General features: G+C 35.5%; 5 protein-coding genes across 7 annotated transcripts; 4 read left to right on the top strand and 1 right to left on the bottom strand.

Moving 5' to 3' along the window:
• The first annotated feature begins 205 nt into the window (after nt 1-205).
• Nucleotides 206-3,364, top strand: LOC119082187 (elongation factor 1-delta-like). 2 transcript variants are annotated; one of them, XM_037191611.1, is made up of 7 exons: nt 206-296; nt 538-642; nt 1,405-1,941; nt 2,269-2,340; nt 2,412-2,505; nt 2,568-2,813; nt 2,878-3,364. In XM_037191611.1, exons 2-7 carry the CDS (start codon nt 550-552, stop codon nt 3,156-3,158), a joined length of 1,323 nt encoding a protein of 440 aa, XP_037047506.1. In that variant the 5' UTR covers nt 206-296; nt 538-549; the 3' UTR covers nt 3,159-3,364. The 2 variants fall into 2 exon arrangements, with proteins under 2 accessions (XP_037047506.1, XP_037047505.1); XM_037191610.1 differs by having other exon boundaries at nt 234-391.
• Nucleotides 3,365-3,451: 87 nt separating this feature from the next.
• On the bottom strand, nt 3,452-10,785 carry LOC119082188 (serine-threonine kinase receptor-associated protein). The gene is made up of 4 exons (XM_037191612.1): nt 10,447-10,785; nt 4,515-4,649; nt 4,299-4,454; nt 3,452-4,231 (listed from the first exon to the last, which is right to left on the bottom strand). The coding sequence occupies exons 1-4, from the start codon at nt 10,559-10,561 to the stop codon at nt 3,657-3,659; spliced, it is 981 nt and encodes a 326-aa protein (XP_037047507.1). The 5' UTR covers nt 10,562-10,785; the 3' UTR covers nt 3,452-3,656.
• A 294-nt stretch (nt 10,786-11,079) lies between these two features.
• LOC119082160 (eukaryotic translation initiation factor 3 subunit G-1) lies at nt 11,080-12,577 on the top strand. Its single transcript, XM_037191568.1, has 3 exons — nt 11,080-11,235; nt 11,403-12,083; nt 12,360-12,577. Exons 2-3 carry the CDS (start codon nt 11,409-11,411, stop codon nt 12,501-12,503), a joined length of 819 nt encoding a protein of 272 aa, XP_037047463.1. The 5' UTR covers nt 11,080-11,235; nt 11,403-11,408; the 3' UTR covers nt 12,504-12,577.
• A 411-nt stretch (nt 12,578-12,988) lies between these two features.
• Nucleotides 12,989-13,968, top strand: LOC119082161. Its single transcript, XM_037191569.1, has 2 exons — nt 12,989-13,356; nt 13,423-13,968. Exons 1-2 carry the CDS (start codon nt 13,057-13,059, stop codon nt 13,717-13,719), a joined length of 597 nt encoding a protein of 198 aa, XP_037047464.1. The 5' UTR covers nt 12,989-13,056; the 3' UTR covers nt 13,720-13,968.
• Nucleotides 13,969-20,635: 6,667 nt separating this feature from the next.
• LOC119082176 (mesencephalic astrocyte-derived neurotrophic factor homolog) lies at nt 20,636-21,649 on the top strand. Of its 2 annotated transcripts, none has more exons than XM_037191589.1 (4): nt 20,636-20,756; nt 20,915-21,012; nt 21,071-21,195; nt 21,268-21,649. In XM_037191589.1, exons 2-4 carry the CDS (start codon nt 20,931-20,933, stop codon nt 21,574-21,576), a joined length of 516 nt encoding a protein of 171 aa, XP_037047484.1. In that variant the 5' UTR covers nt 20,636-20,756; nt 20,915-20,930; the 3' UTR covers nt 21,577-21,649. The 2 variants fall into 2 exon arrangements, with proteins under 2 accessions (XP_037047484.1, XP_037047485.1); XM_037191590.1 differs by having other exon boundaries at nt 20,636-20,759; nt 20,927-21,012.
• The last annotated feature ends 2,735 nt before the right edge of the window (nt 21,650-24,384 follow it).

Here is a 24,384-nt window from a genome sequence, read left to right as displayed (position 1 = left end):
TTCTTCAAAAAGAATATTTCCTTTGTGCTCTTCATATACATACAATTCTGTTAAAAATACATTTTTGGTAAATTAGTCGAAGTAATCAGCAAACTTAAATAAATAAAGAAATTTGAATTCGTGCCAAAACGCGACCACAAAAGCAGTTTCACATCGGCGCTCTTACTTTTTAAATTGCTCTCTGATATTTTATCGGTGTCGGCTCTATCGGCTCAGAAAACGCAACCATCTTTCTTTCCCGGCTGTTCTTTTTGTCCGTCTGGATTGAGTTTTCACGTCTTATAACCAATTTCAAAGTAAGAATTTACTGAGTTTTTACTTAAATTAAGTTCAAAGTCATTCATCAAGACTGATCGTAGCCGAAACGAATCGAAAATCATTTCAATATCAGGTGAAAATTGCGTAATTTTTGTTTATTCCGTTGGACTATAATGTGTGTCCTTGTGAATAGAGTGTTGAATCGATTTTTTTCATCATCGTGGCATAATTCGATCACATTTTTACAGAGAAATTATCGTTTTTATTTTCGCTTTGCAGCAACAATAAATAATGGCTGCTTGTCCTCTTGCTTCTGAACGTGTTTGGGTTGAAAAATCTCAATATCAAGACGCTGAACAGAAATACTTCGAACATTTATCGAAGGTAAGTTCACACACATGTCGAATGTCTTCTTTTGTATATAATATGTATACATCTGTGCACTTACATAGTTTGCTGCAGCAGTTATTCAATGTGCAGTTATTTCAATCATACTATAACGATAAGAACAGAGTTTATTTTGTAGAGTTTCTAGTCCTTCGAAATCCTATTCATTGGATTCACAATTTCCCATTACTAACAAGTTAACGATTTGAAATACAAAATTCATTTGGCATGTAAAACTAACCTAACTAAAGTGTTATTGAATCTTACACCCCCGCATTCTTGACCATGACCCGTCTGACCCGTCTGTAGCCGGGGGTTCGATGAAAAAGTAGTTAAATTAACCTTTTATAAACGGCATTAAAACTCATCTGTTTCTTTTTGTACTTCCTCACTTTTGCTATAAGTGAAGCTAGGGCTATATACCATCATTATTCATTGTAAACGTCGTTGTCAATAACAGATGATTGATGAGGCGTAACAAAAATTAGGGAAGTTGTTATAAGAGTACGTTATCCGAAGTGGCAAGAACAATGTTGTTAATAAGAATGAGCTTTCTTTATAGAACTAATGACAATCAATCCATGCATTTAATTATTTTAGTTAATTAGAATCTACCAGCAGAAAATCGTTAACAAAAATCATTGTCATTCTAGTCTCAAAACCACTTTTTTACAATAATAACGCCTACTGCGTAGATGAGTCCATTTTTTTATCCCATGAACGTTAACCAAATTCTCGTCTTTTTTAATCCTTAACAAGCTGCTTAAAGGATCTTCCACTATTGATATGCCAGAGATGTCAACTGACACGATTGTCGTTAAATCTCCCATGAAAAAATCTAAGAAAAACAACAAAAAGGAAAAGAAGGAAACTGCATCAATAATTGAGCTACCAGTTAAAGTTCAACCGGTTCAACCGTCAGTAGTGTCATCTGCAACATCATCGTCTAGTGACGCCCCCGTACACAAAACTAAGGCAAAGAAAGACAAAAATAATAAGACCAAACAGATGACAAAGCAAAACACTGCCGAGTCATTACAATCGATTGAAAATAATAAGGAAATCGATGAAGCGAAAGAGTGTCCCTTTCAAGCTGCTTTCGAAACAGTCACCGGCAATAAGCCGAAGAAGCAACGGAAGGCGAAAAAGGTTACCAAAGAGGACAGTTTCGTATCCGAGGACCTTTCAACGCAAGCTGAAAGGAAGGTGATTGACGTTGAAATTAAACCAAAGGAAAAACGATCAAAAGCTGAGAAAAAGAAACTGGCTGCAAATTGCATTGATGACAAATCACAGGTCTGAGCCGATTTGATTGGAATATGTAGCTGAGAGTTTTTATTTTGTTTGAGTATTTATGATTTCGTTGTACTGTGGACCTGGTCTGTGGAGTCGTTGATATTCATTATGAGTGAAACGGTTCCCATGAAGTCATTGGAATTTAAGCGCAAATTTTCCACCCGTTCTATAAATGGTTTCTCTCCAGTAGCGACCAGGGATCGTATCATTTGATTATGTAGTTCATTAACAACTTAATTTTGATTTAAATTGATTGGTTTTTTAGTTCTTAGAATTATTGCCCACAGTTTTACTAAATTTACTAATTTTAACTAAATTTTGGTGTAGGCTGGTGGTGAATGTACTCTCGTCAATGAAATAGCTAAGGCTCGTCAACACATTAAGAATTCACTTGAACGCGTAAGTAACCAAATAGGGCCAGCTGTCACATTTTAGAATTGGTTTACATTCTCGATTCTATTTCTCAACAGATGGACGGAATCGCTGCACTAGCTTCAACACCTGGCAAGGATGTTCTAGATCGCATTGCATCTCTTGAAAAGGAAAATGCGTCCCTTCGAGAAAGTAAAGACAGCCATTATTTGATGTGACTATCGAACGATCTAAATTCCTTTTCGAAATTTCAGTCGTCGAACAGCTGAAGAAAACCTCTTTGAAGACAGAAGATCGCATCAGTAAATTGGAATCACGATTGCAGTCAGTAAGCAATGGACCGGCTCAGGCAGCTCCAGCTCCAGCAGCCGCCAGTAATAGTAAGTCAGATGATGATGATGGCGTTGATCTATTTGGCTCTGATTCTGAGGACGAAGATGAAGCTGCCGCAAAGATTCGCGAACAGAGATTAGCTGAGTATGCAGCGAAAAAGTCAAAGAGTAAGTTTGCCCCATCTAAAATTGAATTGAATCAGATCTAATAAAGGAAAATTGTCCATTGCAGAGCCGGCTCTCATTGCTAAGTCAAATGTTATCTTAGATGTAAAGCCGTGGGATGACGAGACTGACATGAAGAAAATGGAGGAAGAAGTTCGTAAAATATCCACCGACGGTCTTCTTTGGGGTGCTGCTAAATTAATACCGTTAGCGTTCGGCATACACAAACTGAGTATTTCGTGCGTCGTAGAAGACGATAAAGTGTCCATTGACTGGTTGACCGAAGAAATCGAAAAGAACGAGGACATCGTACAGTCGGTCGATGTTGCTGCGTTCAATAAGATCTAAGGCGCTTGTGATGGGACGTATTCATGGTCATTTGGCATTCCTCAATAAACGACAACCATTTTGAAAGCAATTTTGATAAACGAGTAATCCACTTGAGTGACTGCTAACCGTTTCTCCTTATTTCTTTTGTAATGTGAAATGTAATCTAAAAAGCTGTAGTCTCTCAAAATTTCAATTTCATCAATAAATGTTTTATCCCAGCGAAAGCTTTGCCGCTTCTTTTTTCTTATGATTCACCTTTGTCTCTCGACTATGTTGGCTGCAGCAAAAAATGTTAATGAAACCATCGACTGTTGTAATTTGCGCAAACAACAAATTTTAATCAAAAAATACAAAAAGAAACAATATGTACGAAATCTTTCAGAATCTGTTTGCTAGGAAGAAATACTTAAAAAAAATCGCACTCCTACAATGTCTTCATATCGTCGCGTAGTCGTATTCGATGCAAAAAAGAAAAGGAAATGAGAGATGAAATGATTATTCCGACGACACAATTTCTCAATTTGCTGATACTTCTCTAGCCGAACTAATGGCTGAATTGGTCATTTCGCCCGGTTCGGTACACTTCCACAAACCGTAGTTTTTGCCGACCGTTGTTTGCCACAATCGTAATGTGCCATCTTCCGAACCGCTCGCGTATAATTCACCATCAGGACTAAAACTCACAGCGTGAACGGGTCCGAAATGTCCTTTAAACGATTCGATTTCATTGCCAGTAATGTAATCGTATTTGTACATTTTGAAGTCATCACCGCCGCACACGAATATATGCTTATCCGGATGCAAACTAGCCGCATTCACTTGGGTTGGAATCGAGATCTCCTTAAACTTTCTCAATGTGTCGGTCTCCCAAAAGCTGACACTCGTTCCGTGAGAAACAGTAATCACATTACCGTCACGGGACAGCTCCAATGAATTTGGATTGGACGTAAAGTCGACACGTTGCACTTCTTGGCCGGATGAACGATCCCAGAGTCTCATTGTCTTGTCTTCGGCAGCACTGATCACATATTTATCGTTTCGGCAAAACAGGGCACGTCTAATTGAACCTGTGTGACCCGAATATGTTTCGCCTAAAGTGGAAAGAAAATGTCCGTGATACTTCGCATTGAAATGGACACCAGTGACGAAAAGACGAACCTGAGTTGGCAGATTGTAGATTAAACACTCTGATTAATTTTTCATTGCTTCCTGTTACTAAATGTTCGCTGCTATTGTCAAAAGCCACTGTTTTAACAATGTGTTTATGCTGGAAACTGTGCATCTCTTCTCCAGATATGGCATTCCATACTTTACCTACAAGGTTGCAAATATGTTAATTCTGTGTAAAGTAGCTAAGACATTAAGTTGTTATACCCGAAAAATCGGCAGCTCCCGTTGCAGCCAGATTAGCTTTATTATTTAATGCAACTCCCCATACGGCACCTTTATGGCCTTCGAATGTGCCTACCCAATCGCCAGTGTCACCTTGCCGCAACATGGGGTTACCATCTGTAAAAATAACAAAAATGTCGTGAGCTTAACTGTGGAACGAAATGCAATGAAATACAGAAACCAATCATCTCTATCGACAACAATCTAAATGAAATGCGATGACCTCTGTTAAGTGTTCTTGCAAAATGTAAGTTAAGACCGCTGAAGATCTTGAATCAATTATTAAAATCAGACAAGCTTGCCGCTTCTGGAATATGTTATAAAAGACAAATAGCCTTCAGAAACAGCAGGCTAGGTAGGTATCTATTCTAAAAATCAGATTATTTTCTTTGAAACTATTCACTTCATTAAAGAAATATGGTTGTCTCGCTTCTTATAAGTTAGAAGAAAGTGAACGATCTGAAATTACCTAACAAGCACTTCCTAACGAGCGACTTTTTATGTTTTGGGTTTTTCTTTGTTACCTTCCATAAAAATCCCAGGACTTGCAAACTTTACTGTAAAAAATTAAGACCAAACAAATAACGTAAAATAATCTCAAAGTAATCCGAAGTAATTCACCAAATAAATCTGTGTCAATCCCAATAAATCATAAGAAATCCCAAACTGGATTCCTTACAGTCTACAATAACAAACGATGTAAACGTTAAGACAGTTACATCCGACCAAAGGCAAAACATATTTTCCTAATAAATAGCAACTTCGCGTAAAAAATCGCATTTCTGTTAATTATAGCAAAAAATTAGATTAACCTGTGCGATGACATTCGAAGGCTAACTTTACAGGTAAGGTAATTTGAGTTTCTCAGCTTGACAAGCTAATGGGTCATATAAAACAACAGTATTAATATTATAATTTCGACATAATAGCAAACAGATCCATAAAAATCATAATTAGATGTCTTTGTTGTGTCGTTAATTTGAAAAGAAATTGCGAATTTCAATGAATTTTTGATTTACAGATATATTTCAGAGCAAAGCAGATGAGTGTACCAACTGGATAATAGAATAAAATAGGGAAATGAAATAAAATATTCATTATTATGTAAATTGAAGCCAGTACAAACGACTTTCAAATTACAATTTACATCCGTATCTACTCAAGTTAATTATCGAAATTGAACGTCCACATCAAAATGTATATTTGGGCGTACAATTTATCAGAATGTAGAATTGTAAATGTTTTGATTTATCTTTTTCGTAATTACTTAATGTGTTTCTAATGTGAGTTGTATAGACATTTCAATCCTGCTGTTGATTGTGATATCCAACTCGACTGTTTATGCCTATATACTGGCTGTATAACAGGCTAATTGGCATTTAGCGAGTGTCGTCTCACACAACAAAATCCATGTTAAAACAAATGCGCAGGAGAGATCTTACTTTAATCTGCCTAAAATACGTAGATCAAATCAAATTATTGAGCCCATAATTAATGATATGCTTTTGAAGATATCGTTAAAAATATAAAAAGACATTTTCCTAATTTCATTTGATTCTCTAAGGTTACATCCTACTATAAGCCAGCTTATAAATCCCAACTTAAAGTTTTCAGTTGCTACTAGCTTAATAAATCTAGTTCTGTAAAGATGTTTAAGCGTGAGTGAGTGACGAGTTTGAAGAAACTGACCTGCACCTATCTTAATAATGCTGAAGTCCAGAAAACAACTTAATCCTAAAAATTCCTGAGGTCTATAGAAATGAATAGGTTGGAGCGGTGGGTAGGAAATATGTTCGGTTCTCTTATCATTTAACCTTACTGTTCACGCAAGACATCCTAGAAATTCCATCAAAAACGAGGTATATCCGCAAACAAAGTTACAATCATCTTTCGGTGTTATTCAAAGATGTTTTGCATGAACTGAATCCACAGGTCAAATAACAAAAAAGGACCTACCGGTTCCACTACTACATTTCTCTAGAATTAGCGATTTCTTCAGGTTTTTTTTATATATTCTAGACCTTTGGGATTATTGAAATAGGTATAGGTCAGTTCCTAAAATTGCTTAAACACCTTCCCTGCACTAGAACTTTCGACTGATAAACATGTGACGTATAGACTTAAAATACTATTTCTAAGTAGCGGCCTATAGCTTATGACTTATAGACTCCAATTCATTTGCTATGGATAACAACAATAAGAAGAATAAGTGATGAGCTTTGGCCAAAGTTCTTTTACATAGCGAAATGTATGATTAATTAAAGAAGTAATAGATTTTTCATCAAACACTTAGAAAGTACGTTGCACAAATGGTGTAGTAGATTTAATGATTTTGTTGCGATACTCAGTTTCAAACTAATTAAAGGAGTTCTTTTTTAAATAAGGTCACAAAGAAATGAAGGATTATATTCAAATCAGAATGAGCCAGTTTGTGCAAAATATCACGCGCACGGGATTTCCTCTACCTAGCAGCATAAGAAAAATAAAAAACAAGTTTTTGTCTTCAATTATACATATATCTCAGTGGTGCTTATGAATATCCATTTGGCATTTTACACAAAATGATCTATTCTAATACTAGCCTGGATACGAGACAATAACAGCAACAAAAAGAAATTAAATGCAAAATCCACGATCAATCTAAAATAGAAATATTTATTCAATGCATGAATAAACAAAGTGAATTTGCCGGAAGAAACCTTGGCTGACTTATAATTTTCATGGTCGAAAAAAAGTGTTCTACACATTCATACACTTCATTTGACATCACACACTGCATGATTATTTCATGAAGTTCAAATCTAAACAGCACACAGAGGAGTTATAGCACCCATATATACATTATATGTCTTTCGATCGCACCGAGTTGCACAGATCGAGAGCGCTTTATTATTACTATTTTACTTATTTAACATTTTATTTAATAATAATTTCCGTTGAAGCTCTTTCTCTTTGTCAAGGAAATCACCTTTTGTTCTATACTTTGCGGACAATAAATTTGTTTTAAAATTTAAAATGTTACGCTGTAAAACGTACAATTTAATTCAAATATCAACTCTGATTTAATGAAACCATTTTTTCTTGTTGCAAGTTGACGCAAGTACAAAAATAAATAAATTTCCTTTATCGACATTTTCCTGATGACATTTTCGCACTTGTTCACGTCTTAAGTTTGGTGTTAATCCGGTTATGTGATTATGAAACTAGAAATGGGTTAAACGAAGAACGACTCTATTGTTGTTTTTTTTTGTTTGCATTTATATCGCCGCACCGCCGTCGAAATTATTCATACTAAACTTACGCTTAATAAAGTTGTAAAGACCTTGCAAAGCAAAAGATTTTGTCATTTATTCTTTTTCGCTTTATTTTATATTTAAAAAAATGTGCGTCTTGCGTACGTGATTCGAGTGTTTTAAACGACAATATGAAATTAACATGCTGAATGACGCGGCTGTAATTTGTGTAAAAGACCAACTTTAATATTTATTTTTATTTGTCGTTGCTCTAACTAGGTAAGCAACAAGCGAGTCACATAATTATCGATCACGAGAAGAGAATCACGGACTGAAAGCAAGTCACCAATATTATTATCGAATCTATTACTTCTTTTCATCAATGTATTTTCCTTCATTAGTTTTATCCGAATAACCATAACTCATCGTTTATTTTGATCGTCGTTGTCGATAACGTCGTTGACAAATATGATATCAGAGCTAAGGTAGTAAAGAACAGATTAGGATACCTCTTATTGTGATACCGAAACTCGATATTTCGTGTAATCAGTCGTATATTAATCGAAATTTTAGATGAAAGTATTTCCGGTATAACATCGAAATTTCGGTGGAAGCAGCCCTCTGTGATCATTATAACCATAACCAGTTCCCCTTAAACTATTGGTTCGAACAGACCTCGAATGAATGTGTAATAATATCTTGTGCTGGTTATAAAGAGTTTTATTTTAAACGCAGACCATGATTCACTGCGGTAAACCACCTGGAAGTTCGGATCAGATAATTTTAGGAAGAAAACCTGACTTAAACTTGAATTCAAGTCAGACCTGATCCAATTTGTATATTAGTGTATCAATTCAATTCAGGTCAGATTAAAATTCAGTTTCAGGTCAAAACAGGTGCAGGTATTTTCAGTTTCACGTAAATCTGTTGCAAGATTGTTATATTTAGCCTTTGGTGCTCTACAAGGAAAATTATATACTTTGATCGTTCCAGTAGGTTTTTCGGTATTGGTATTCTGATTTTCATTTAGTACGTTCTACTTTTACAAGAAAATTTGTGTGTACAATTTAGTCAGTCCCAGATACACGACAAACTTGATAAATGACTTTTTAGTTTAAGGTTTACCTATAACAATATTTGGACAGATGTTGCAGAAACATTTCCGTAATATTATGCATTTATTCAGAAATAAAGCATCGCTTTTAACTCACTTTACGTCATTCGTGTAAGAATGGTGTTATACAATTGATTCCTACTTTAACTGTGTTTTCCCAATATGTTTTTGGAAGACTTCTTAGTATTTAAGTTATTAAAATTAAATTTTCGGGAAAAGGAATCATGCACCATGAAGAGTCGATTAAGAGAATAATCTTCTCAGCATATTTGAATGCATACATGGTATTAGCCAAAAGTGGCAAAACAGAAATCATTTCGTGTAATCAATGATTACTGCCTGATTACCAATCATATTGCCTTCGATTCAAATTAATTGCAAAAATGGGTTTCCAACGGTTATAAAATTGAAGGTGCGAAACAGACAACATTTATTGCGTACCATGTTTAAAAAAGTGATGCAAATTTATTCAAGACACTTCATTTTTTTACAACTCCAACTCACCGCACTAGAAATGAAAATAGGTAGACGTGATATCCTTGTATAGGAAATCGTATGAGTAAAAGGCTACGCGGTATACAAGAGCTTTTATCCATCTACTCAGTTAGTGAAACACAGAATATTATTATTTGATATTACGTTAAGTACAATTTTGACGTTGAATATGTTCATAATGAAGGAAATCTTCATAGTTTTCGCATCTGCTATTGAAAATGACGACAAAACTAAGGAATCAACTCGGTTTGTTATATAGTTGAATATTATGTTAAAACCAATGAAGTGAAAGATTCACTGAGAAGTGTTCTTAACATACCAAGTAACAGATTTAGATATTACAGTGACGGTGGCTTCTAAAAGATTAAACAAAAAGCTGAATTGATCACAATTATAACTACTGGACAATTCTTGATGGTTAAACATATAAACAATAACAAAATGCTCCACACACGCTCTATACGTTCTATTCAATCAAAAAATAGCAAGTTCATGTATACAATAAAATCCATTCAGGTAGATTTCGCAGCACACATGTGTCTCACTCAAAACAGACAGTCGCGTAATGTAAATAACACGTTTGGACATATTAAGAAACATCAGACACAGCAAGGTCTTACACGTTTTCCTTACACTGATTAAAGGGCAGTGTATTTTGCAAAAACATAAAGGTCATAATTTCAAGCATATGCACCGCTTGTTTATGGATGATGTATTGTGGTAGGAAAAGAAACGAAGAAAGAAACCTAACAAAATATGGATTGTTGCCGAGTGAACCGCTTGAGAAATTTCGACCAACTAAACACCTTACACCCTCATCATCATCTAACTTTATGACTCAAAGAAACCTCTGTAAACAACTCCTAAACCGCTAAGATGTGTATAATACAAAATAATCGTTTCAATAAAATGTATTCCATTTAGGTCAAGGTAAGCCGACACGAGAGTATAAAAAAACATATTTTTTATGATCACTTTGCACACAATTTGTATACAATTCCAATAAAAAGTGAATATTTAATGGATTGAATCAAATATGAAATGTAAGAAATGAATAAAGTGCAAAACTTACCTTTGCAGGCTGAAATTAGAAAATATCCACATTCTATGATATCACTGAAATCCAAATGAACAACGGGTCTAGTGTGTCCACTACATGTTAGAGGAATCTGTTTTAAATTTGCCATAATAAAGCTTTTTGCTTGTGTAACTTTGTATTATTGTTGAAATTTTAAATTAATTTTCTTTTATAATCTAATTAATGAACTTTTTTTTAGTGTTTTGGTGTTCGAAAAAAATGTTTATTTTTTATAGAAACAACGGAACAACATCGAGTCGAAACTAAATCTAGACTGACGAGACTGACTTTTGTAAAAAATATTAATGGGAACTCGATGGAACTGTCAGTCATTAATGCGTTTTCCGTTAGTTTGTCCATTCGGTCGTACAGGTGGCGCATCCATCATTAAATAATTTTTGAATTAAATTTACAATTCCGCTATTGTTCTCACAAATCCAACTAATTATCATGTCTAGTTTGACTTCACTTGCTTAGGAGCTTTTAGAAGTAACTTTCGTTTAGTGTTTTTCACTTTTTAAACAAAATGAAATAAGAAACTCAGCTCCAACAACTTCTTTCACTGGAAATAAGATCTGAGCGGCACTGTGAGAAAAGTGTTTCGATACTGGGACGACTGGGAACACATTTAATGTCATCTGTCATCTGAAATGTGATTGGTAGCCATTTTCATATTTTCTTTCTATGCAATTTGGCAAGATTCCACGAGACAAATTCGCATAAGTTCAAGTTATTTTACCGAAATCCAGTGGTTCATTTAACGAAAACTCAATAATTCTAACGGTGAGTGAACTGACATCGAAAAAGCTATTGTTTTGATTACAATGCAAGTGGTTTTACAATTAAAACAGTTCGGCATTCAACCTTTTACTTTCGTCACCTTTTTCACTAATTTTTTTTAGAATTTGCGTTCGATCTTATAGTTCAAATTTCGTGTTTTACATTTTTAGCAAACCATGCCTGGTTTTGATGATATCAAATCTTCATGGGCCGATGAGGTCGAATTAGACTCGGGCGGACTACCACCACCAACCGAAACGTTCGATAAGGGACTGAAAATAGTCACCGAATACAAATACAATAATGACGATAAGAAGGTCAAAACAATTCGAACGTATAAGTTTACAAAGCAATTGGTGCCCAAGAGTTGTGCAAAACGGAAAACTTGGGCCAAATTTGGAGATTCGGCTAACGATAAGCCCGGACCGAATCCACACACTACTGTCGTTCCCGATGATGTCACGATGAATTTCACCACAAACAAAGAAGAGGAAAAGGCAAACGAAGTATTGGACCCGTCGAAGAACATTGCCAAGTGCCGTATTTGTCAAGCCGAACATTGGTCCGTCAACTGTCCGTACAAAGGAACCTCGATGGATTCGAGCAAATTGCTGGAGACGAAAACAGCGGCTGCATCAGCTGTGCCGGAAACATCTGGCACGAAGACCGGCAAATATGTGCCACCATTCATGAAAGATAATGCAAAGGGTGCCATGTCTGGACTACGCGGCCGTGACGATACCACAGCAATTAGAATTTCCAATTTATCTGAGTCGATGGTCGAAGCTGATTTAGAGGAATTGGTCAAGAAGATTGGTCCACACAGTAAAATGTATTTGGCCAGAGATAAGGTAATTTGTGACATTTCACTTGCAGTTTGTAGTGACATTGTTGTTTTTGACAAAATCAGTCTTATCGTAACGTAGTGAACGATTAAATTTGGTAAAATTAGTCTCGGTCAAGAAAAGATGTGTCCTCTGAATGTGGACTGATGAAGTGAATCAAATTTTGATTCATAAAGACCACGAATTCAGACAGGAGTGTATACTTCGAGCAGTATGCAGTCTTGGAATTCAGAAGTTTAGACTTTGCATACATCCTCTCAAAAAATCAATTTCCCATTTCAGATCAACGGAAAATGTAAAGGATTTGCGTACGTACATTTCAAATCGAGAAACGATGCTGCAACTGCAATCGATTTACTACATGGACACGGTTATGATCATTTGATTTTGAATGTAGAATGGTCGAAGCCCCAGACACAAAATTAATATTTTTTACAATTGAATACATTGGCGCTGATGAATGAAATAAATAAATAATTGAAGGAGGAAAATCATGTCAATCAAGTGTTTCACTCTAACAGAACCACTCAAGTTTAAGGCAACGGTGACGAACGTTCTATCTAACAACATTCTCTGTAGCCAAAATACATCTCAAACACAAACGAAGTGGAAAATTTGATTTCAATCTGTCTAAAATGCTTTTATCGAAAAACTAAGAAACAAATTCGATGAAATACTTGAAAAATAACCGATGGAGTGAAGATTCAATGACTCGTGATATTTCGGTAAGTTTTGACGAGAAATGTTCCGCGCAGATGTAGAAAGAAGTGATAAGACTTCCTCTACTCGGCAATGTATCTCATATAAACTTGAATCAAATTTTTATTGGCTCCATCAAGTCTAGCCTTCGTCTTTGTCTAATGTCTCTTGTCGCAATAAAATTGATTTCAGTTTGTGGAGTATAGTTCAAACGTAAGGATAACATTCAGTTGAAAGTCAGAATTCTTTGCTACTTTTTAAAAGTAAAATCCGCAGAGTCATGGTATCAATTCCAACTGTGAAAACGTTTTGCGGATGTTGTGATTTAAAAATCCCTTGTATCGTCATCGCATTATTTCGAATGGTTGTTTGCATCATTACCTTCATAATACTTATTGTAGCTTTTATGGTTACCGGATACGCTGTCGGTATCATCGAAAATAAACAACTTGAGCACGAAGAAGATCGTGAAGCCGTAAAAGTCATCGCGGCTCTGATTTTCACTTGGCTTATTGCTCTTATTCCTATTGTTTTGATAGATATAGTAACTTCCTATTGGTTCATACGGGGTGCCATCGCTGTAAGATACGACAAATTTATAGGGAGCATCGAGAATGTACTAAAAGAAAATATTTTTTTTTTGCAGAAAGATGCCAATAAAATGAAATTCTACGTTTACATGGAAGCAGTCAATGTTTTTATGTTGGCGCTGGCAACTCTATTTATGTTCGATCTGCAATATTTTGCGAGCACTGTTGTCGAATGTTACTTTGCCATATGCTCCTACTCTCTATATATACAATACAAGTTATCACCGCACGACGATACCGAAAATACGGTTATCAAATTTGAAAATATTCCAACACCACCTCCGCAATATAGTAGCTGTGAAAAGGATCTGAATGTGCAAAGTACTGGAGCTTATCCTAAGCTACATCCTTAAGTGCCACCATCTGATGAGTAATCACCCAGCAAATTCGACTCTACTATGTTTACTCAGCTTTCAGGCGTCTGTAAGTCAAAAATGCTTAGCTATCATAGAGAAAATATTTATCGCATATTTTGTATTAAAAAAGTGTTCTATAATGTGGGTCGGTCAATCAGTTAAAACAGGGGAAACAACAAGAGCGAATGGTGGGACAGGCTTCATTTGCCATTGATGCGAATGAAGAGAAATATGAGCAAATGAGTGGAACGAACGGTAGCAAAGCATGAGCGAATGAAGTGAAAATACGGTCAATCAAATGATTGAAAATATGAGAGAATGAAGTGAAATTTATGAGTGAACGATAGGAAAATATGACCAAATGAATGGGGCGAAAAGGGAAAATATGAGCAAATGACTGGAGAATATAAGCTAATGGCGAATGATGGGACCAGATTTTCCGCTGTTATTTCGACAATTTCACTGTTTCGTATACGCTGCTTGGCTGCATTCATTGGTCTGATTTAGATAGACGTTTTGAGCAATATGTACCATTCAAAAGTATCGCAATTTATGGTATACCATAGTGGTATCCTTATCTTGTAAATAAATTTTAATGAATGAAAGAGTTAGATAAAATATTGAAAAGTTGAAACCATGTCCGAAATTTTCTACTAGTAGTGACAAAATGTTATTTTGTTCAATTTTTACCAAGACTGGACCCAGACCTTTCTTATTTTATTCGATTTTTAAAAGTTTCGGCACTAATTTAAACTTGACTTTGAGTAAGAATAAGGTATTCTATTTCTTTAAAAAAATCCAGATTCTTTATACGCAGGATTGAAAGACAAGCGTAAGTCGCTATTTGAAAATGATAATATCAGCATTTTTTTTATAATTCCCTTGACTGAAAGTCATGGGTCTTACGGATGATAAACACCCTAAAATGTTTGTCACACAATGATCACTACTATGATTGAAATGAATGTATGACCAAAAACCTTAAATACAGAAAATGTTTGTCACACTTTGATGTTTCGTTGATAACACGATAACTTGAGTAATTTTCAACGGATTTTCAAAAACTTTTTTTAATCGACGGGGAATTAAATTAATGAGGTTAAGTTCGAAGATGGGCTATTACGGTCGGGTGTTCTTAGAGATATTCCCAAAAGAATTTTTGTCTCGTCCCTTGATTCCACGATAACTCGAGTAGTTTTCGACGGATTTCCAAAAACTTTTTTTTATTTGACGGGGAATTAAATTCCTCAGGTTAAGTTCGAAGATGGGTTATAACGGACGGGTGATCTTAGAGATATTCTCAGGAGAATTTTTGTCTGGTCGCTTGATTCCACGATAACTCGAGTAGTTTTCGACGAATTTCCAAAAACTTTTTTTTAATCGACGGGGAATTAAATTGCTGAGGCTAAGTTTGAAGATGGGTCGTAACGGGCTGGTGATCTTAGAGATATTCCCAAAAGAATTTTTGTCTCGTTCCTTAATAACACGATAACTTGACGTAATCCTCAACGGATTTCCAATTTTTTTTTTTAATCGACAGGGAATAAAATTACGAAGGCTACGTTCGAAGATGGTGATCTTAGAGATATTTCCAAAAGAATTTTTGTCTCGTTCCGAGATAACACGATAGCTTGACGTAATCCTCAACGGATTTCAAAAACTTTTTTTATTCAACGGGGAATTCCATTCCCGAGGATAAGTTCAAAGTTGGGCTATGACGGTCGGGGGATCTCAGAGATATTCCTAGAAGAATTTTTGTATCGTCCCGTGATATTATCGTGTTATTAGTTGAGTAATTCTTAATGGTCCACAAAAGACAATTATCACACTAAGAAAGACATTTTTGGGTTAAGCTCGTTAATGGAATATACTGGAGTAATATTCTAGGATTCATTCCAAAATTTTGTGTGTGTATATAGATGATAAGAAAAAAAATTAAAGTTTGGACGAGTGTGAACTTTGCGGCCAGAGCGAAGCGAGGGCCGTAAGGGGTAGGGTAGTCTCGCACACCACACAATTCATGGTGTGCGAGACTCACCTCTAAATAGTGAATCTCGCACAATCATGACTTTTCGTTATATGTCGTAAAAGGACGCATACTATGGTTCGCGTGTGCGAGATTCCCCGACACCGGCCGTAATCACACGAGTTTCATTTTTATTCAATATGTAAGCAAGAAATTCGCCTCTTTCCAGGGTCTGTATCTCGTGCTGCCTTTTTGATGGTATCTTTTCATCAGAATCCTTTTTTCAAAACACACGACCGCAATTCACGCCGTAAGTGTGCCTAAAATTTGAATTTTAAGTGAACGATTCGATGAAAAAGTGAACCGAAAAATACATTTCAACGCTTAATTGTATGAAAATGACGCTACGTTAGAAAGACCTCCGCACTTTCCATTTTGAATTTCGACCGCACTACCGGCGTGAATAACGACCACGAATGTATTAGCTTTCAACAGAAAGTAGATTTGGTTGTAGTCACTTGACCAGTTCTGAAAAAAGTGACCAGTGTACCGAAATTTTCATAAACTGCTCAGTTTTCTCAGGGTTGGTCAAACTGCTACAACCAAATCTATTTTATGTTGAAAGCTAACACATTCGTGGTCGTTATTGCGGTCGTACATACTTGAAAAATGATAATTTTGGTGGAAATATATCACCAAAAGACAGTATTTAAAAATCACCCAAATGTATACTTTTCAGCAAATCATCGATGCCTCTTAAGTACTGAAAATACGTATGAGCCAGTATATGATCAAGTGCTGGAATTTCTCATATACGTGTTTTGTGTCGAAAGTAGGGTACGCATACCCTGGTATACTTTTATATACTTTTAGAGTGATTTTTTTTTGCTCGGATTACAAAAATCTTCTTGAGAAAAGTAGTCAGTCAGTCAAGGGATCTGACCCATCCAAAAAATGGGGCCTAGTTTGTATAATCTACCAAATAGATGGTTATATGCTACGACAACAAGAATATGTGATAAAAAGTAATTAAAAAGTAATTGAAGAAATGATAGATTTCGCATAAAACACAAGGGGATTTAATAAATTATTTACGACAATAAGCTTCAAATTAAAGATATAATAATCTATTTTTTATATAATTAATAAATGTAAACTAAAAAACGATCACAGTTATAGTTTGAATACTTCCCAACAACTTGAGCTTCAATCTTGTCATATTGAAAGAGTCTGTCTATTCATATGGGAAAGCAAAAATGAGCTTTCGTAAGTGCAATTCCGTTTTGATCTCGTTTTGATTTCGACAATACTTATATTAGATAAAAAAAGTAAAATACGCGACAACAGTATGCTTGCCGTTTACATTTACTGACCTAAGAATAATTCAATACGATTTTTTTTTTGCTGAAGGATTATAGGCAACGCAGCATTTCCCCCACTCAGCGCCCAGGACCATTCGGAGCTACCACTTTTCGCTGATGGAAAAAGTGCGGGATCATCGGAGTGACACTACCGGGAAGCCATCACTGTTGTCAACGTATTTGATGTTAAACTCAAAACTTAGAAATTTTTACTTACAAAACGGGAAGCTTTACACCTTTTTTGCTTCCGGGAAGAAGATTTTTTTCTGGTCGGTCCCTAGGAAGTTGTGTTACTAATTACAGAAGACGTTTACCTCAAATAACCTTAGATAGTCGATTACGAAATAATTACTGCCTTTCACAGACGGCAGGCATTGCCAGTTTAGTTATAGAATGTGTTATAAACGTTCTTCTTTCGGGCCTGTGAATGTGTATGGTGTGTATTAAGTGGTTATGGCCGTATCGCACAATTGGGACATCTTTAAGAAACTTCACACTGATTTGTAGGCATGGGCGATAATGATAATGATTATCGATAATTATCGATTATCGATAATCGATAATTATCGACTTTGTTTATCGAAAATTATCAAAAAAAAAATATCGATAATCGATAATTATTGATATTTTGATAATTATCAAGATATCGATAATTCGATATATGGATATTTCGGTCTAAAAATACGATATTTATCGATATATTCCGATATATCGGTATATTATCATGAATTTTCAGATAAATATCAAAATATCGATATTTTGATAATTATCGAATTTCAATATTTTGATAATTATCGATAATTATTAAATTATCGATAACGATATGATTAATCAATTATCGATAATTTCTTTCGATTGATATTATCGATAATTTTGAACGTCTCCCATCCCTACTGATTTGAACTTCGTTTTTCAAGAGATTTGTCAGAGTCCAATATCTAATATTTGTGAAATCCATCAGTACTAGGAATGGGGGACTTTAAAAATTATCGATATAATCAATCCAAAGAAATTATCAGGCGTGTTTCAGTAATATTACTTTTCAATTTCCATCATATTCAAAAATGTTAACGTTTACAGAAATTTATTTCTCAATTATTAAACGCGATTAAATGTTTCCCACGTCGGTTGCAACTTGATATAATAGGTATGTACCTCTTTAGTTGAATCTAGTACAAAAAGCAAAGTGCATACATTTTCTGAAAATCAAAATTCAAATGAGTTCTTATAAACACAATTATACACTGCAATGACATGCATGGCAATGAAAAATTCTATATATAGCTCATATAGCTCTTGCGCAATATTTTGATGAAATTGATCGAAGCTCTTGACATAAGTTGAATTGGACTATTTTTTGCACAATAAGCATCAAAACTATACTGCTAGAGTCATTAAATATAATAGAAATGGTTGCGATTCCAACAGTTAAATCGTTTTGTGGATGCTGTGAGTTGAAAATTCCCTGCATCGTCATGGCAACCCTTCGGATGATTGCATACATCATTGGTGTATTGGCATATCTTTATTTCTATGTTTTCCTCGAAATGGTCTTCCGAGATAAACAGAATAGATATTTTCGTGAGGAACAAGTGGAAGTCTTAATAAGAGTGCTCGTTTTTGTTGTGGCTGTAAATATATTTGTTACTATTTTGTTCATCATAGGCGCTCGGTCGGTACGTTTTGACTAAAAAAAGAAATTCTAAGAAAATTTTTCATTATGTTTTCCTACTTTTTACAGAAAAATGCAGCGAAAATGGAATACTATGTGATTGCAGTAGGACTAAATGTTGTTCTGTTTGTGTTTCTATTCAAAATAATCCTTATTGTTTTCGCTGCGATTGAGTGTTATATCTTGTTGTGTTCGTATTCACTTTATATGGAGTACAAGGGGTTATCTGAGGAAGCTGCAATGCATTCTGTTTACACAACCGTAAATACTGTAAATAAAGACGAAAATGATCCATTATCCGAAGCCAGCAAAACACAATGTTTAACAAACGTATGAGTCGACATAAAATGATGCGGTTTTTTTTAATTCTAAATAAATCTAAGAGCATTTTTAACCGCTACTGTTGTGCCTATCTACCAAAATGTTACGTAGAAAAGTGCCTATTTTACTTACTCACATTGATGTTGAAAACGATGAATAAATGTCTGATTCTATTTGCAGAACAAAACACATTTCGGTAATAATGATTCTTGATCAAGAAGGTCAGGGTTGTTATCGAGAGTACTCACTGCACTGCTTCTAGCATTAACATAGAAAATAGGAACAGTGCTGTGGATAAGTGATCGGGCGATCGCGGTCTTCCATAGTACAATTGTGTTATAAAACTAATGAAGTAAAAGATGTTGTTTCAATCTGTCGTAAAAACATTTTATCGATAGAAGTACAAGTAACAGATCAAGTGCGTTGAGAAAATGCGAAGTTAATATTGGTGATATGATTTCCGTCTGCAAAAGGTTGAAAATTGAACTGTGATCGCATTATCGATTAAAACAAATTAACACATTTTATTCCCTATAGAGGATTTTCTTCAGGAGTAGGGTATTCTAGAAACGTTACCGAAATTTGAAAAACTCGAAACAAGTTACAATGTTCCAATACAAAATTTAGTGAACAGGAAATTATCACATCTTTAAAACTCGCAGGTTACACTCATATGGGACAAGTGGGTTGGCCTGTAGACGCGCCACATTTTTTTTCATAGTACTTCATTCTCTGCGACTTATTTTCATGTGAACTAACTTCACATTTGTCATTACAGAACAAAATGTCACCATATGAAGTTGGTTCACATGAAAATAAGCGTAGTGACAGCAGTAATTTTATGACAGAATGTACTAACATATGGGAAAACTCTTTTACATTTCTTCTTAGTTTATAAACATCATTCTACTATAATTCAGATAAATTTTCTCAATTCAATTGAGACTGTGATTCCCAAGTATATTTGCAAATACTCAAATATGGCTTATAATTACTACAAAAATTTTGTCTTCTTACTTGATATCTCATTAAAACTATTTATGGTAGCAAAACGTTTTTGCTATGCGTAGAAAGCCGCGATTGGCCTGTAGAGGCGCCACAATTCTTTTCAGTACTTCCTTCTTTGCGCTCTATTTTCAGGTGATATAACTTCATTCTGGTAAATTACCCAAGAAATGTTATAACAGTGAAGTTGGTTCACAAACAAATAGATCGCTAACATAGGTTTCTTCCATCGTACGGTAAAAACGAATTTTGACAGGCCGAAAACAACCGAACGTCATCCACAGAAGCAAACATAACAGCAACTTAAACAAATTTGTTCGTAAAAACTTCAAAGTGAGGTTGTGTTGGCTTCTCTGTGGATGACGATTGACATTTTGAAACCTATTATAAAATATACGAGAAATGTAATAGAATTCGTAACTACGAAAGTCTATTACATTTGAGCTAAAGTTTCCTCATAGGGAATCATACCTAACAAATTTTATTTAAATTATCCCGCTACAAATCGAGCATTGGTTCTATTTTGTAGGTATCATCACTGTCATTTCGACACACTGGGCATACGTTGTCCAATCATATTTCGCCAAGTTTTGTTTTATATTGGACCAGGATAGAGGAGTCGCTTTGTACAATTTCATTTTGTTCAATAAAAATCGTAGACCAAACAGTATCAACCGGTGCCGCGAAAAACTTCTGCTTTAGCATTACATATGTGAGTAGTTTATTACCTGTAATAATTCTGGTGACCATTTTAAGTGGATTTAGCGTAAATTCTAACCTCAAACCAATTATTTGGTGACGTGAAAGAATCGAATTTGTAAACTTAATCCATTCGAACGGAAACACCGAACATTTATTTATTTTTGTCATTATTTACAGAAACATGGCAAACTATACGCTTCTTGGGTTAGTCCTATTCTCACTAGTATTCACCGCCCTAGCTCTGAAAGACGACGAATGTGAAGGTATGCGAACATTTAATTTCACAGTAATCTAAATTCCTAATTTTTCTTCGTTGTTCAGTGTGTGTAAAGACTGTGGATAATTTCGCCAAATCATTAGATGACAGCACAAAGAAAGATCCAAAATTGATCGAAGAAGAATTCCGAAAATTTTGTAAAACTTCAAAGAATAAGGAACATCGATTCGTAAGTATTCCACATACACCGCTTAAAGCCAATTCGCAACATTCTCTAATGAAATTCTGTTAACGTTTTCAGTGTTACTACTTAGGCGGTCTTGAGGAATCAGCCACAGGTATTTTGGGTGAATTGTCCAAGCCGTTGAGTTGGTCGATGCCAGCCGATAAAATTTGTGAAAAACTAAAAAAGAAAGACGCTCAAATCTGTGATCTCCGGTTCGAGAAACAGATCGATTTGAACACAGTGGACTTGAAAAAATTAAAAGTTCGCGACCTGAAGAAAATCTTGAATGATTGGGATGAATTATGTGATGGATGTCTAGAGAAAACTGATTACATTAAGAGGATAGAAGAACTAAAACCAAAATACAGCAGAACTGAATTATAATTAGTGATGGTTAGGGAATCTTTAATTTATTGAAAATTAAACCGAATTAAAACCAATTCTTTTTTGTATACCATTTTTGCATTTCAATTTTCATCATCATCAACAATATACGGTGGGAGAACCTCCGGACATGCACCATTAGTAGGACACGTATTGTTCTTTCATTGGTAAACTTTATTATGAATGAAATAACAATATGGTCCGTCTACTGGTACCTATTAGAACATACTAGAGTGCCCCAAACATTGCGGTTTTAATCAGTAACTGATGTCAAAAATATATAATTTACTCAAAAAGACATGTAGCAGTAGCAGTCATATATGTGTACTCTTTGCATTAGAAAAAACAATGAAATGTGTATGTAGTAGTACCTTTTCTGAAACATCAGAGATAAATGGTGTTCTTTAAGAAAAAATTAGGAGATTATCTGAGAAAAGTGATTAATAGCAGGTAAGTGTAATGACATAATTATAAAAAGATGTTGACAATGATCAGAACTCTAAATGATATCAAAATCGATTAACCATCGATTATAAACGGTTAATGCGACAAAATTTGGTCTGAGTAATGATATTGCCTCTCATATTATATTTTTCTATGTAAAGTTATATTAGCCAGAGCCCGGTACGGGCATGGAAATATGCGGTATCCTGGTAGCCTAGTTGTCGGGAAATTTGTATACCGGGAAATCGAGTCTTCGCTATACGAAGCGCCGGTAACTGTATGAACTGAGAAATAGGTTTTAAGTTTTTGGTGACTCTTTTCCCTCGAAGAAATAGTATATTTCGTGCCTATGACTAAAAGTCTTTTTTAGCGTGTGAAAGGTTTCCAGACAGAGCCGAAGGCGAGGTCTAGAATCGAATACGCTAAAAAATACTTTTAGTCCGTGGTACGAATAATATTTTTCATATCATACCGTCCAATATGAAAAATACTATTCTAAATGTACTATTCTAAATGTACCAGTCTGGTACTTGCTTGGTAAACCAACTTTCTCTTAACCTGAAGTTGTTTTGTCTTCGATAACCTGACCTGCTCGGAAATTATCCAAGAAATTTATTTAAATCTCTAGAAAAACTACATATATTTATTCAAAGCGAAAAAAAGACTCCTCGCATACGGCGCAGTCAGTAAAAAATCAACAAATATTACAATAAATAAAAATCATCTGCTCTATTACTTCCTGAAGTTCCAAGAATAGAACACATTGCCTCTTTGTATAGCAATAGAAATTTTCTGCAACAGATAATCTTTGGAACGTGGCTCCCCTGATGCTTTCTTCATTAATGATCCCAACTTGTCAATAAATTTCTTTGTTTCTGGTCCCATGCAACCTTATGATTCAAAGGCAAGGGGGTAAATAAATAGTTTTCTTTAAGACGCATATAGTGATTATGCTTAAATCTCTCCGCTTTATCTGCAATAGACCCTGCTTTCTTAGAGGATTCACCGATGTATGAAGGAGCCAAAGTATCAAAGTAAGTATAATGTCGAGTGAGCTCGACAATCTTTCAGTGACTATCACTCCAACCATTGGTCAAGCCACAGCTCCACCAGTCATTAGCCAAGCCACAGCTCCACCAGCCATTAGCCTAAGTACCGTCATACCGACCGATACCCCAGCCACTACCATTGAGACAAACAAAGCGCCGTTATCATCTACTCCAAAAACAGAATCGATTAAACGCCGTCTGGAAAAATCCAACTCCGTACCGGAAGCTCCAATCAAAAAATTCAAATCAATTGCGAATATGTTCCCGTTAGCCGCAGCAGTAGCAGCATCCGAATCATTTGTAGTGGATATCATCCCCAACGTAGATGGTGTCCTTACGTTTACGGAATCTCAAGGCAAAATAATCGGTAATAGCATCACCCGAGCCCTATTCTCCGATGAGAGTATGGCTTCTCTTCATTTTGAAAGCTCGGGTCTAGACAGAGGCCGTTATCGTCTCATTTGCACCGACACGACTACTAGAGACTGGGTAGTCGCCATCGTCCCAAAATTGGAAGGCCTTTGGCAAGGCGCAAACATCAGATCTGTAGTGTCGGGCCCTCCCCCAAAGTTAATTCGTGGAACAGTAATTGTTCAGCTGCCTGCACCGGACCCTAACGACTTTTTCAATATTATTGCCACGCAAAACCCAACACTCGATACCAGTAACTGGAAAATTTACAGCCGGTCCAAGGCACAAAACGGCAAACAGCAATGGATTATTGGGGTGGAAGACTGCTGCATTTCAGCCCTCAATGATCTAGCTTTCCGTCCATACTGTGGTATGACACGCGTCCGTATAGTACTCAACAACAATGCCAACAACCCGTGATAAATTAGCTTTTGTAAAGCCACATATTTATTTCGTTACAACAATCAGCTCAATAAACGGCTTACTCTCTTTGATCTCAAACCAATTGTTTCATTCTCTCTTCAAGCTCAAACAGCAGCGAGTAAGATGTAAGATAAGTATTATCATCAGCAAATACCGATTAAGTTCGCAACATCACCAGTCACTCCTATTTATTAACGCAGAGTTAATTCTGACTCGGGTAAGGAAATCTGTCTAAGTTAATGTCGAACAACAAATTAGCCTTCGCTCAAATAAACCTTCAACACTCAAAATCGGCGGTAGCTGAGCTAAATAACATTAGCCTCGAGTCTAACAACTTTGTCATCTTCGTCCAAGAACCATATCTGAAAAAGAATGTTATTAACAACCTCGACCCGCGCAAGTTCAACATTCTCAGCCACATTGGAATTGAAAAAATCCGGTCATGTATCCTCGTATCTAAAAATTGCAACATCCTCCCATT

This window comes from Bradysia coprophila, unplaced genomic scaffold (assembly GCF_014529535.1).
Source record: "Bradysia coprophila strain Holo2 unplaced genomic scaffold, BU_Bcop_v1 contig_391, whole genome shotgun sequence".
Taxonomy (NCBI): domain Eukaryota; kingdom Metazoa; phylum Arthropoda; class Insecta; order Diptera; family Sciaridae; genus Bradysia; species Bradysia coprophila.
Note: the sequence above shows the minus strand (reverse complement) of the source record. Positions and strands in the feature narration are given on the sequence as shown.

Excerpts from the sequence above, each read along its gene's own strand:
- LOC119082161 (XM_037191569.1), top strand. The coding sequence starts at position 13,057 with ATGGTATCAATTCCAACTGTGAAAACGTTTTGCGGATGTTGTGATTTA. Across the intron at positions 13,357-13,422 it reads TCATACGGGGTGCCATCGCT|AAAGATGCCAATAAAATGAA; the intron begins GTAAGATACGAC and ends TTTTTTTTGCAG.
- LOC119082188 (XM_037191612.1), bottom strand. The coding sequence starts at position 10,561 with ATGGCAAATTTAAAACAGATTCCTCTAACATGTAGTGGACACACTAGA. Across the intron at positions 4,650-10,446 it reads TCTAATTTCAGCCTGCAAAG|ATGGTAACCCCATGTTGCGG; the intron begins GTAAGTTTTGCA and ends TTATTTTTACAG. Across the intron at positions 4,455-4,514 it reads GGGAGCTGCCGATTTTTCGG|GTAAAGTATGGAATGCCATA; the intron begins GTATAACAACTT and ends GCAACCTTGTAG.
- LOC119082176 (XM_037191589.1), top strand. The coding sequence starts at position 20,931 with ATGGCAAACTATACGCTTCTTGGGTTAGTCCTATTCTCACTAGTATTC. Across the intron at positions 21,013-21,070 it reads GAAAGACGACGAATGTGAAG|TGTGTGTAAAGACTGTGGAT; the intron begins GTATGCGAACAT and ends TTCGTTGTTCAG. Across the intron at positions 21,196-21,267 it reads AGAATAAGGAACATCGATTC|TGTTACTACTTAGGCGGTCT; the intron begins GTAAGTATTCCA and ends TAACGTTTTCAG.
- LOC119082187 (XM_037191611.1), top strand. The coding sequence starts at position 550 with ATGGCTGCTTGTCCTCTTGCTTCTGAACGTGTTTGGGTTGAAAAATCT. Across the intron at positions 1,942-2,268 it reads GCATTGATGACAAATCACAG|GCTGGTGGTGAATGTACTCT; the intron begins GTCTGAGCCGAT and ends ATTTTGGTGTAG. Across the intron at positions 2,341-2,411 it reads TTAAGAATTCACTTGAACGC|ATGGACGGAATCGCTGCACT; the intron begins GTAAGTAACCAA and ends ATTTCTCAACAG.
- LOC119082160 (XM_037191568.1), top strand. The coding sequence starts at position 11,409 with ATGCCTGGTTTTGATGATATCAAATCTTCATGGGCCGATGAGGTCGAA. Across the intron at positions 12,084-12,359 it reads TGTATTTGGCCAGAGATAAG|ATCAACGGAAAATGTAAAGG; the intron begins GTAATTTGTGAC and ends TTCCCATTTCAG.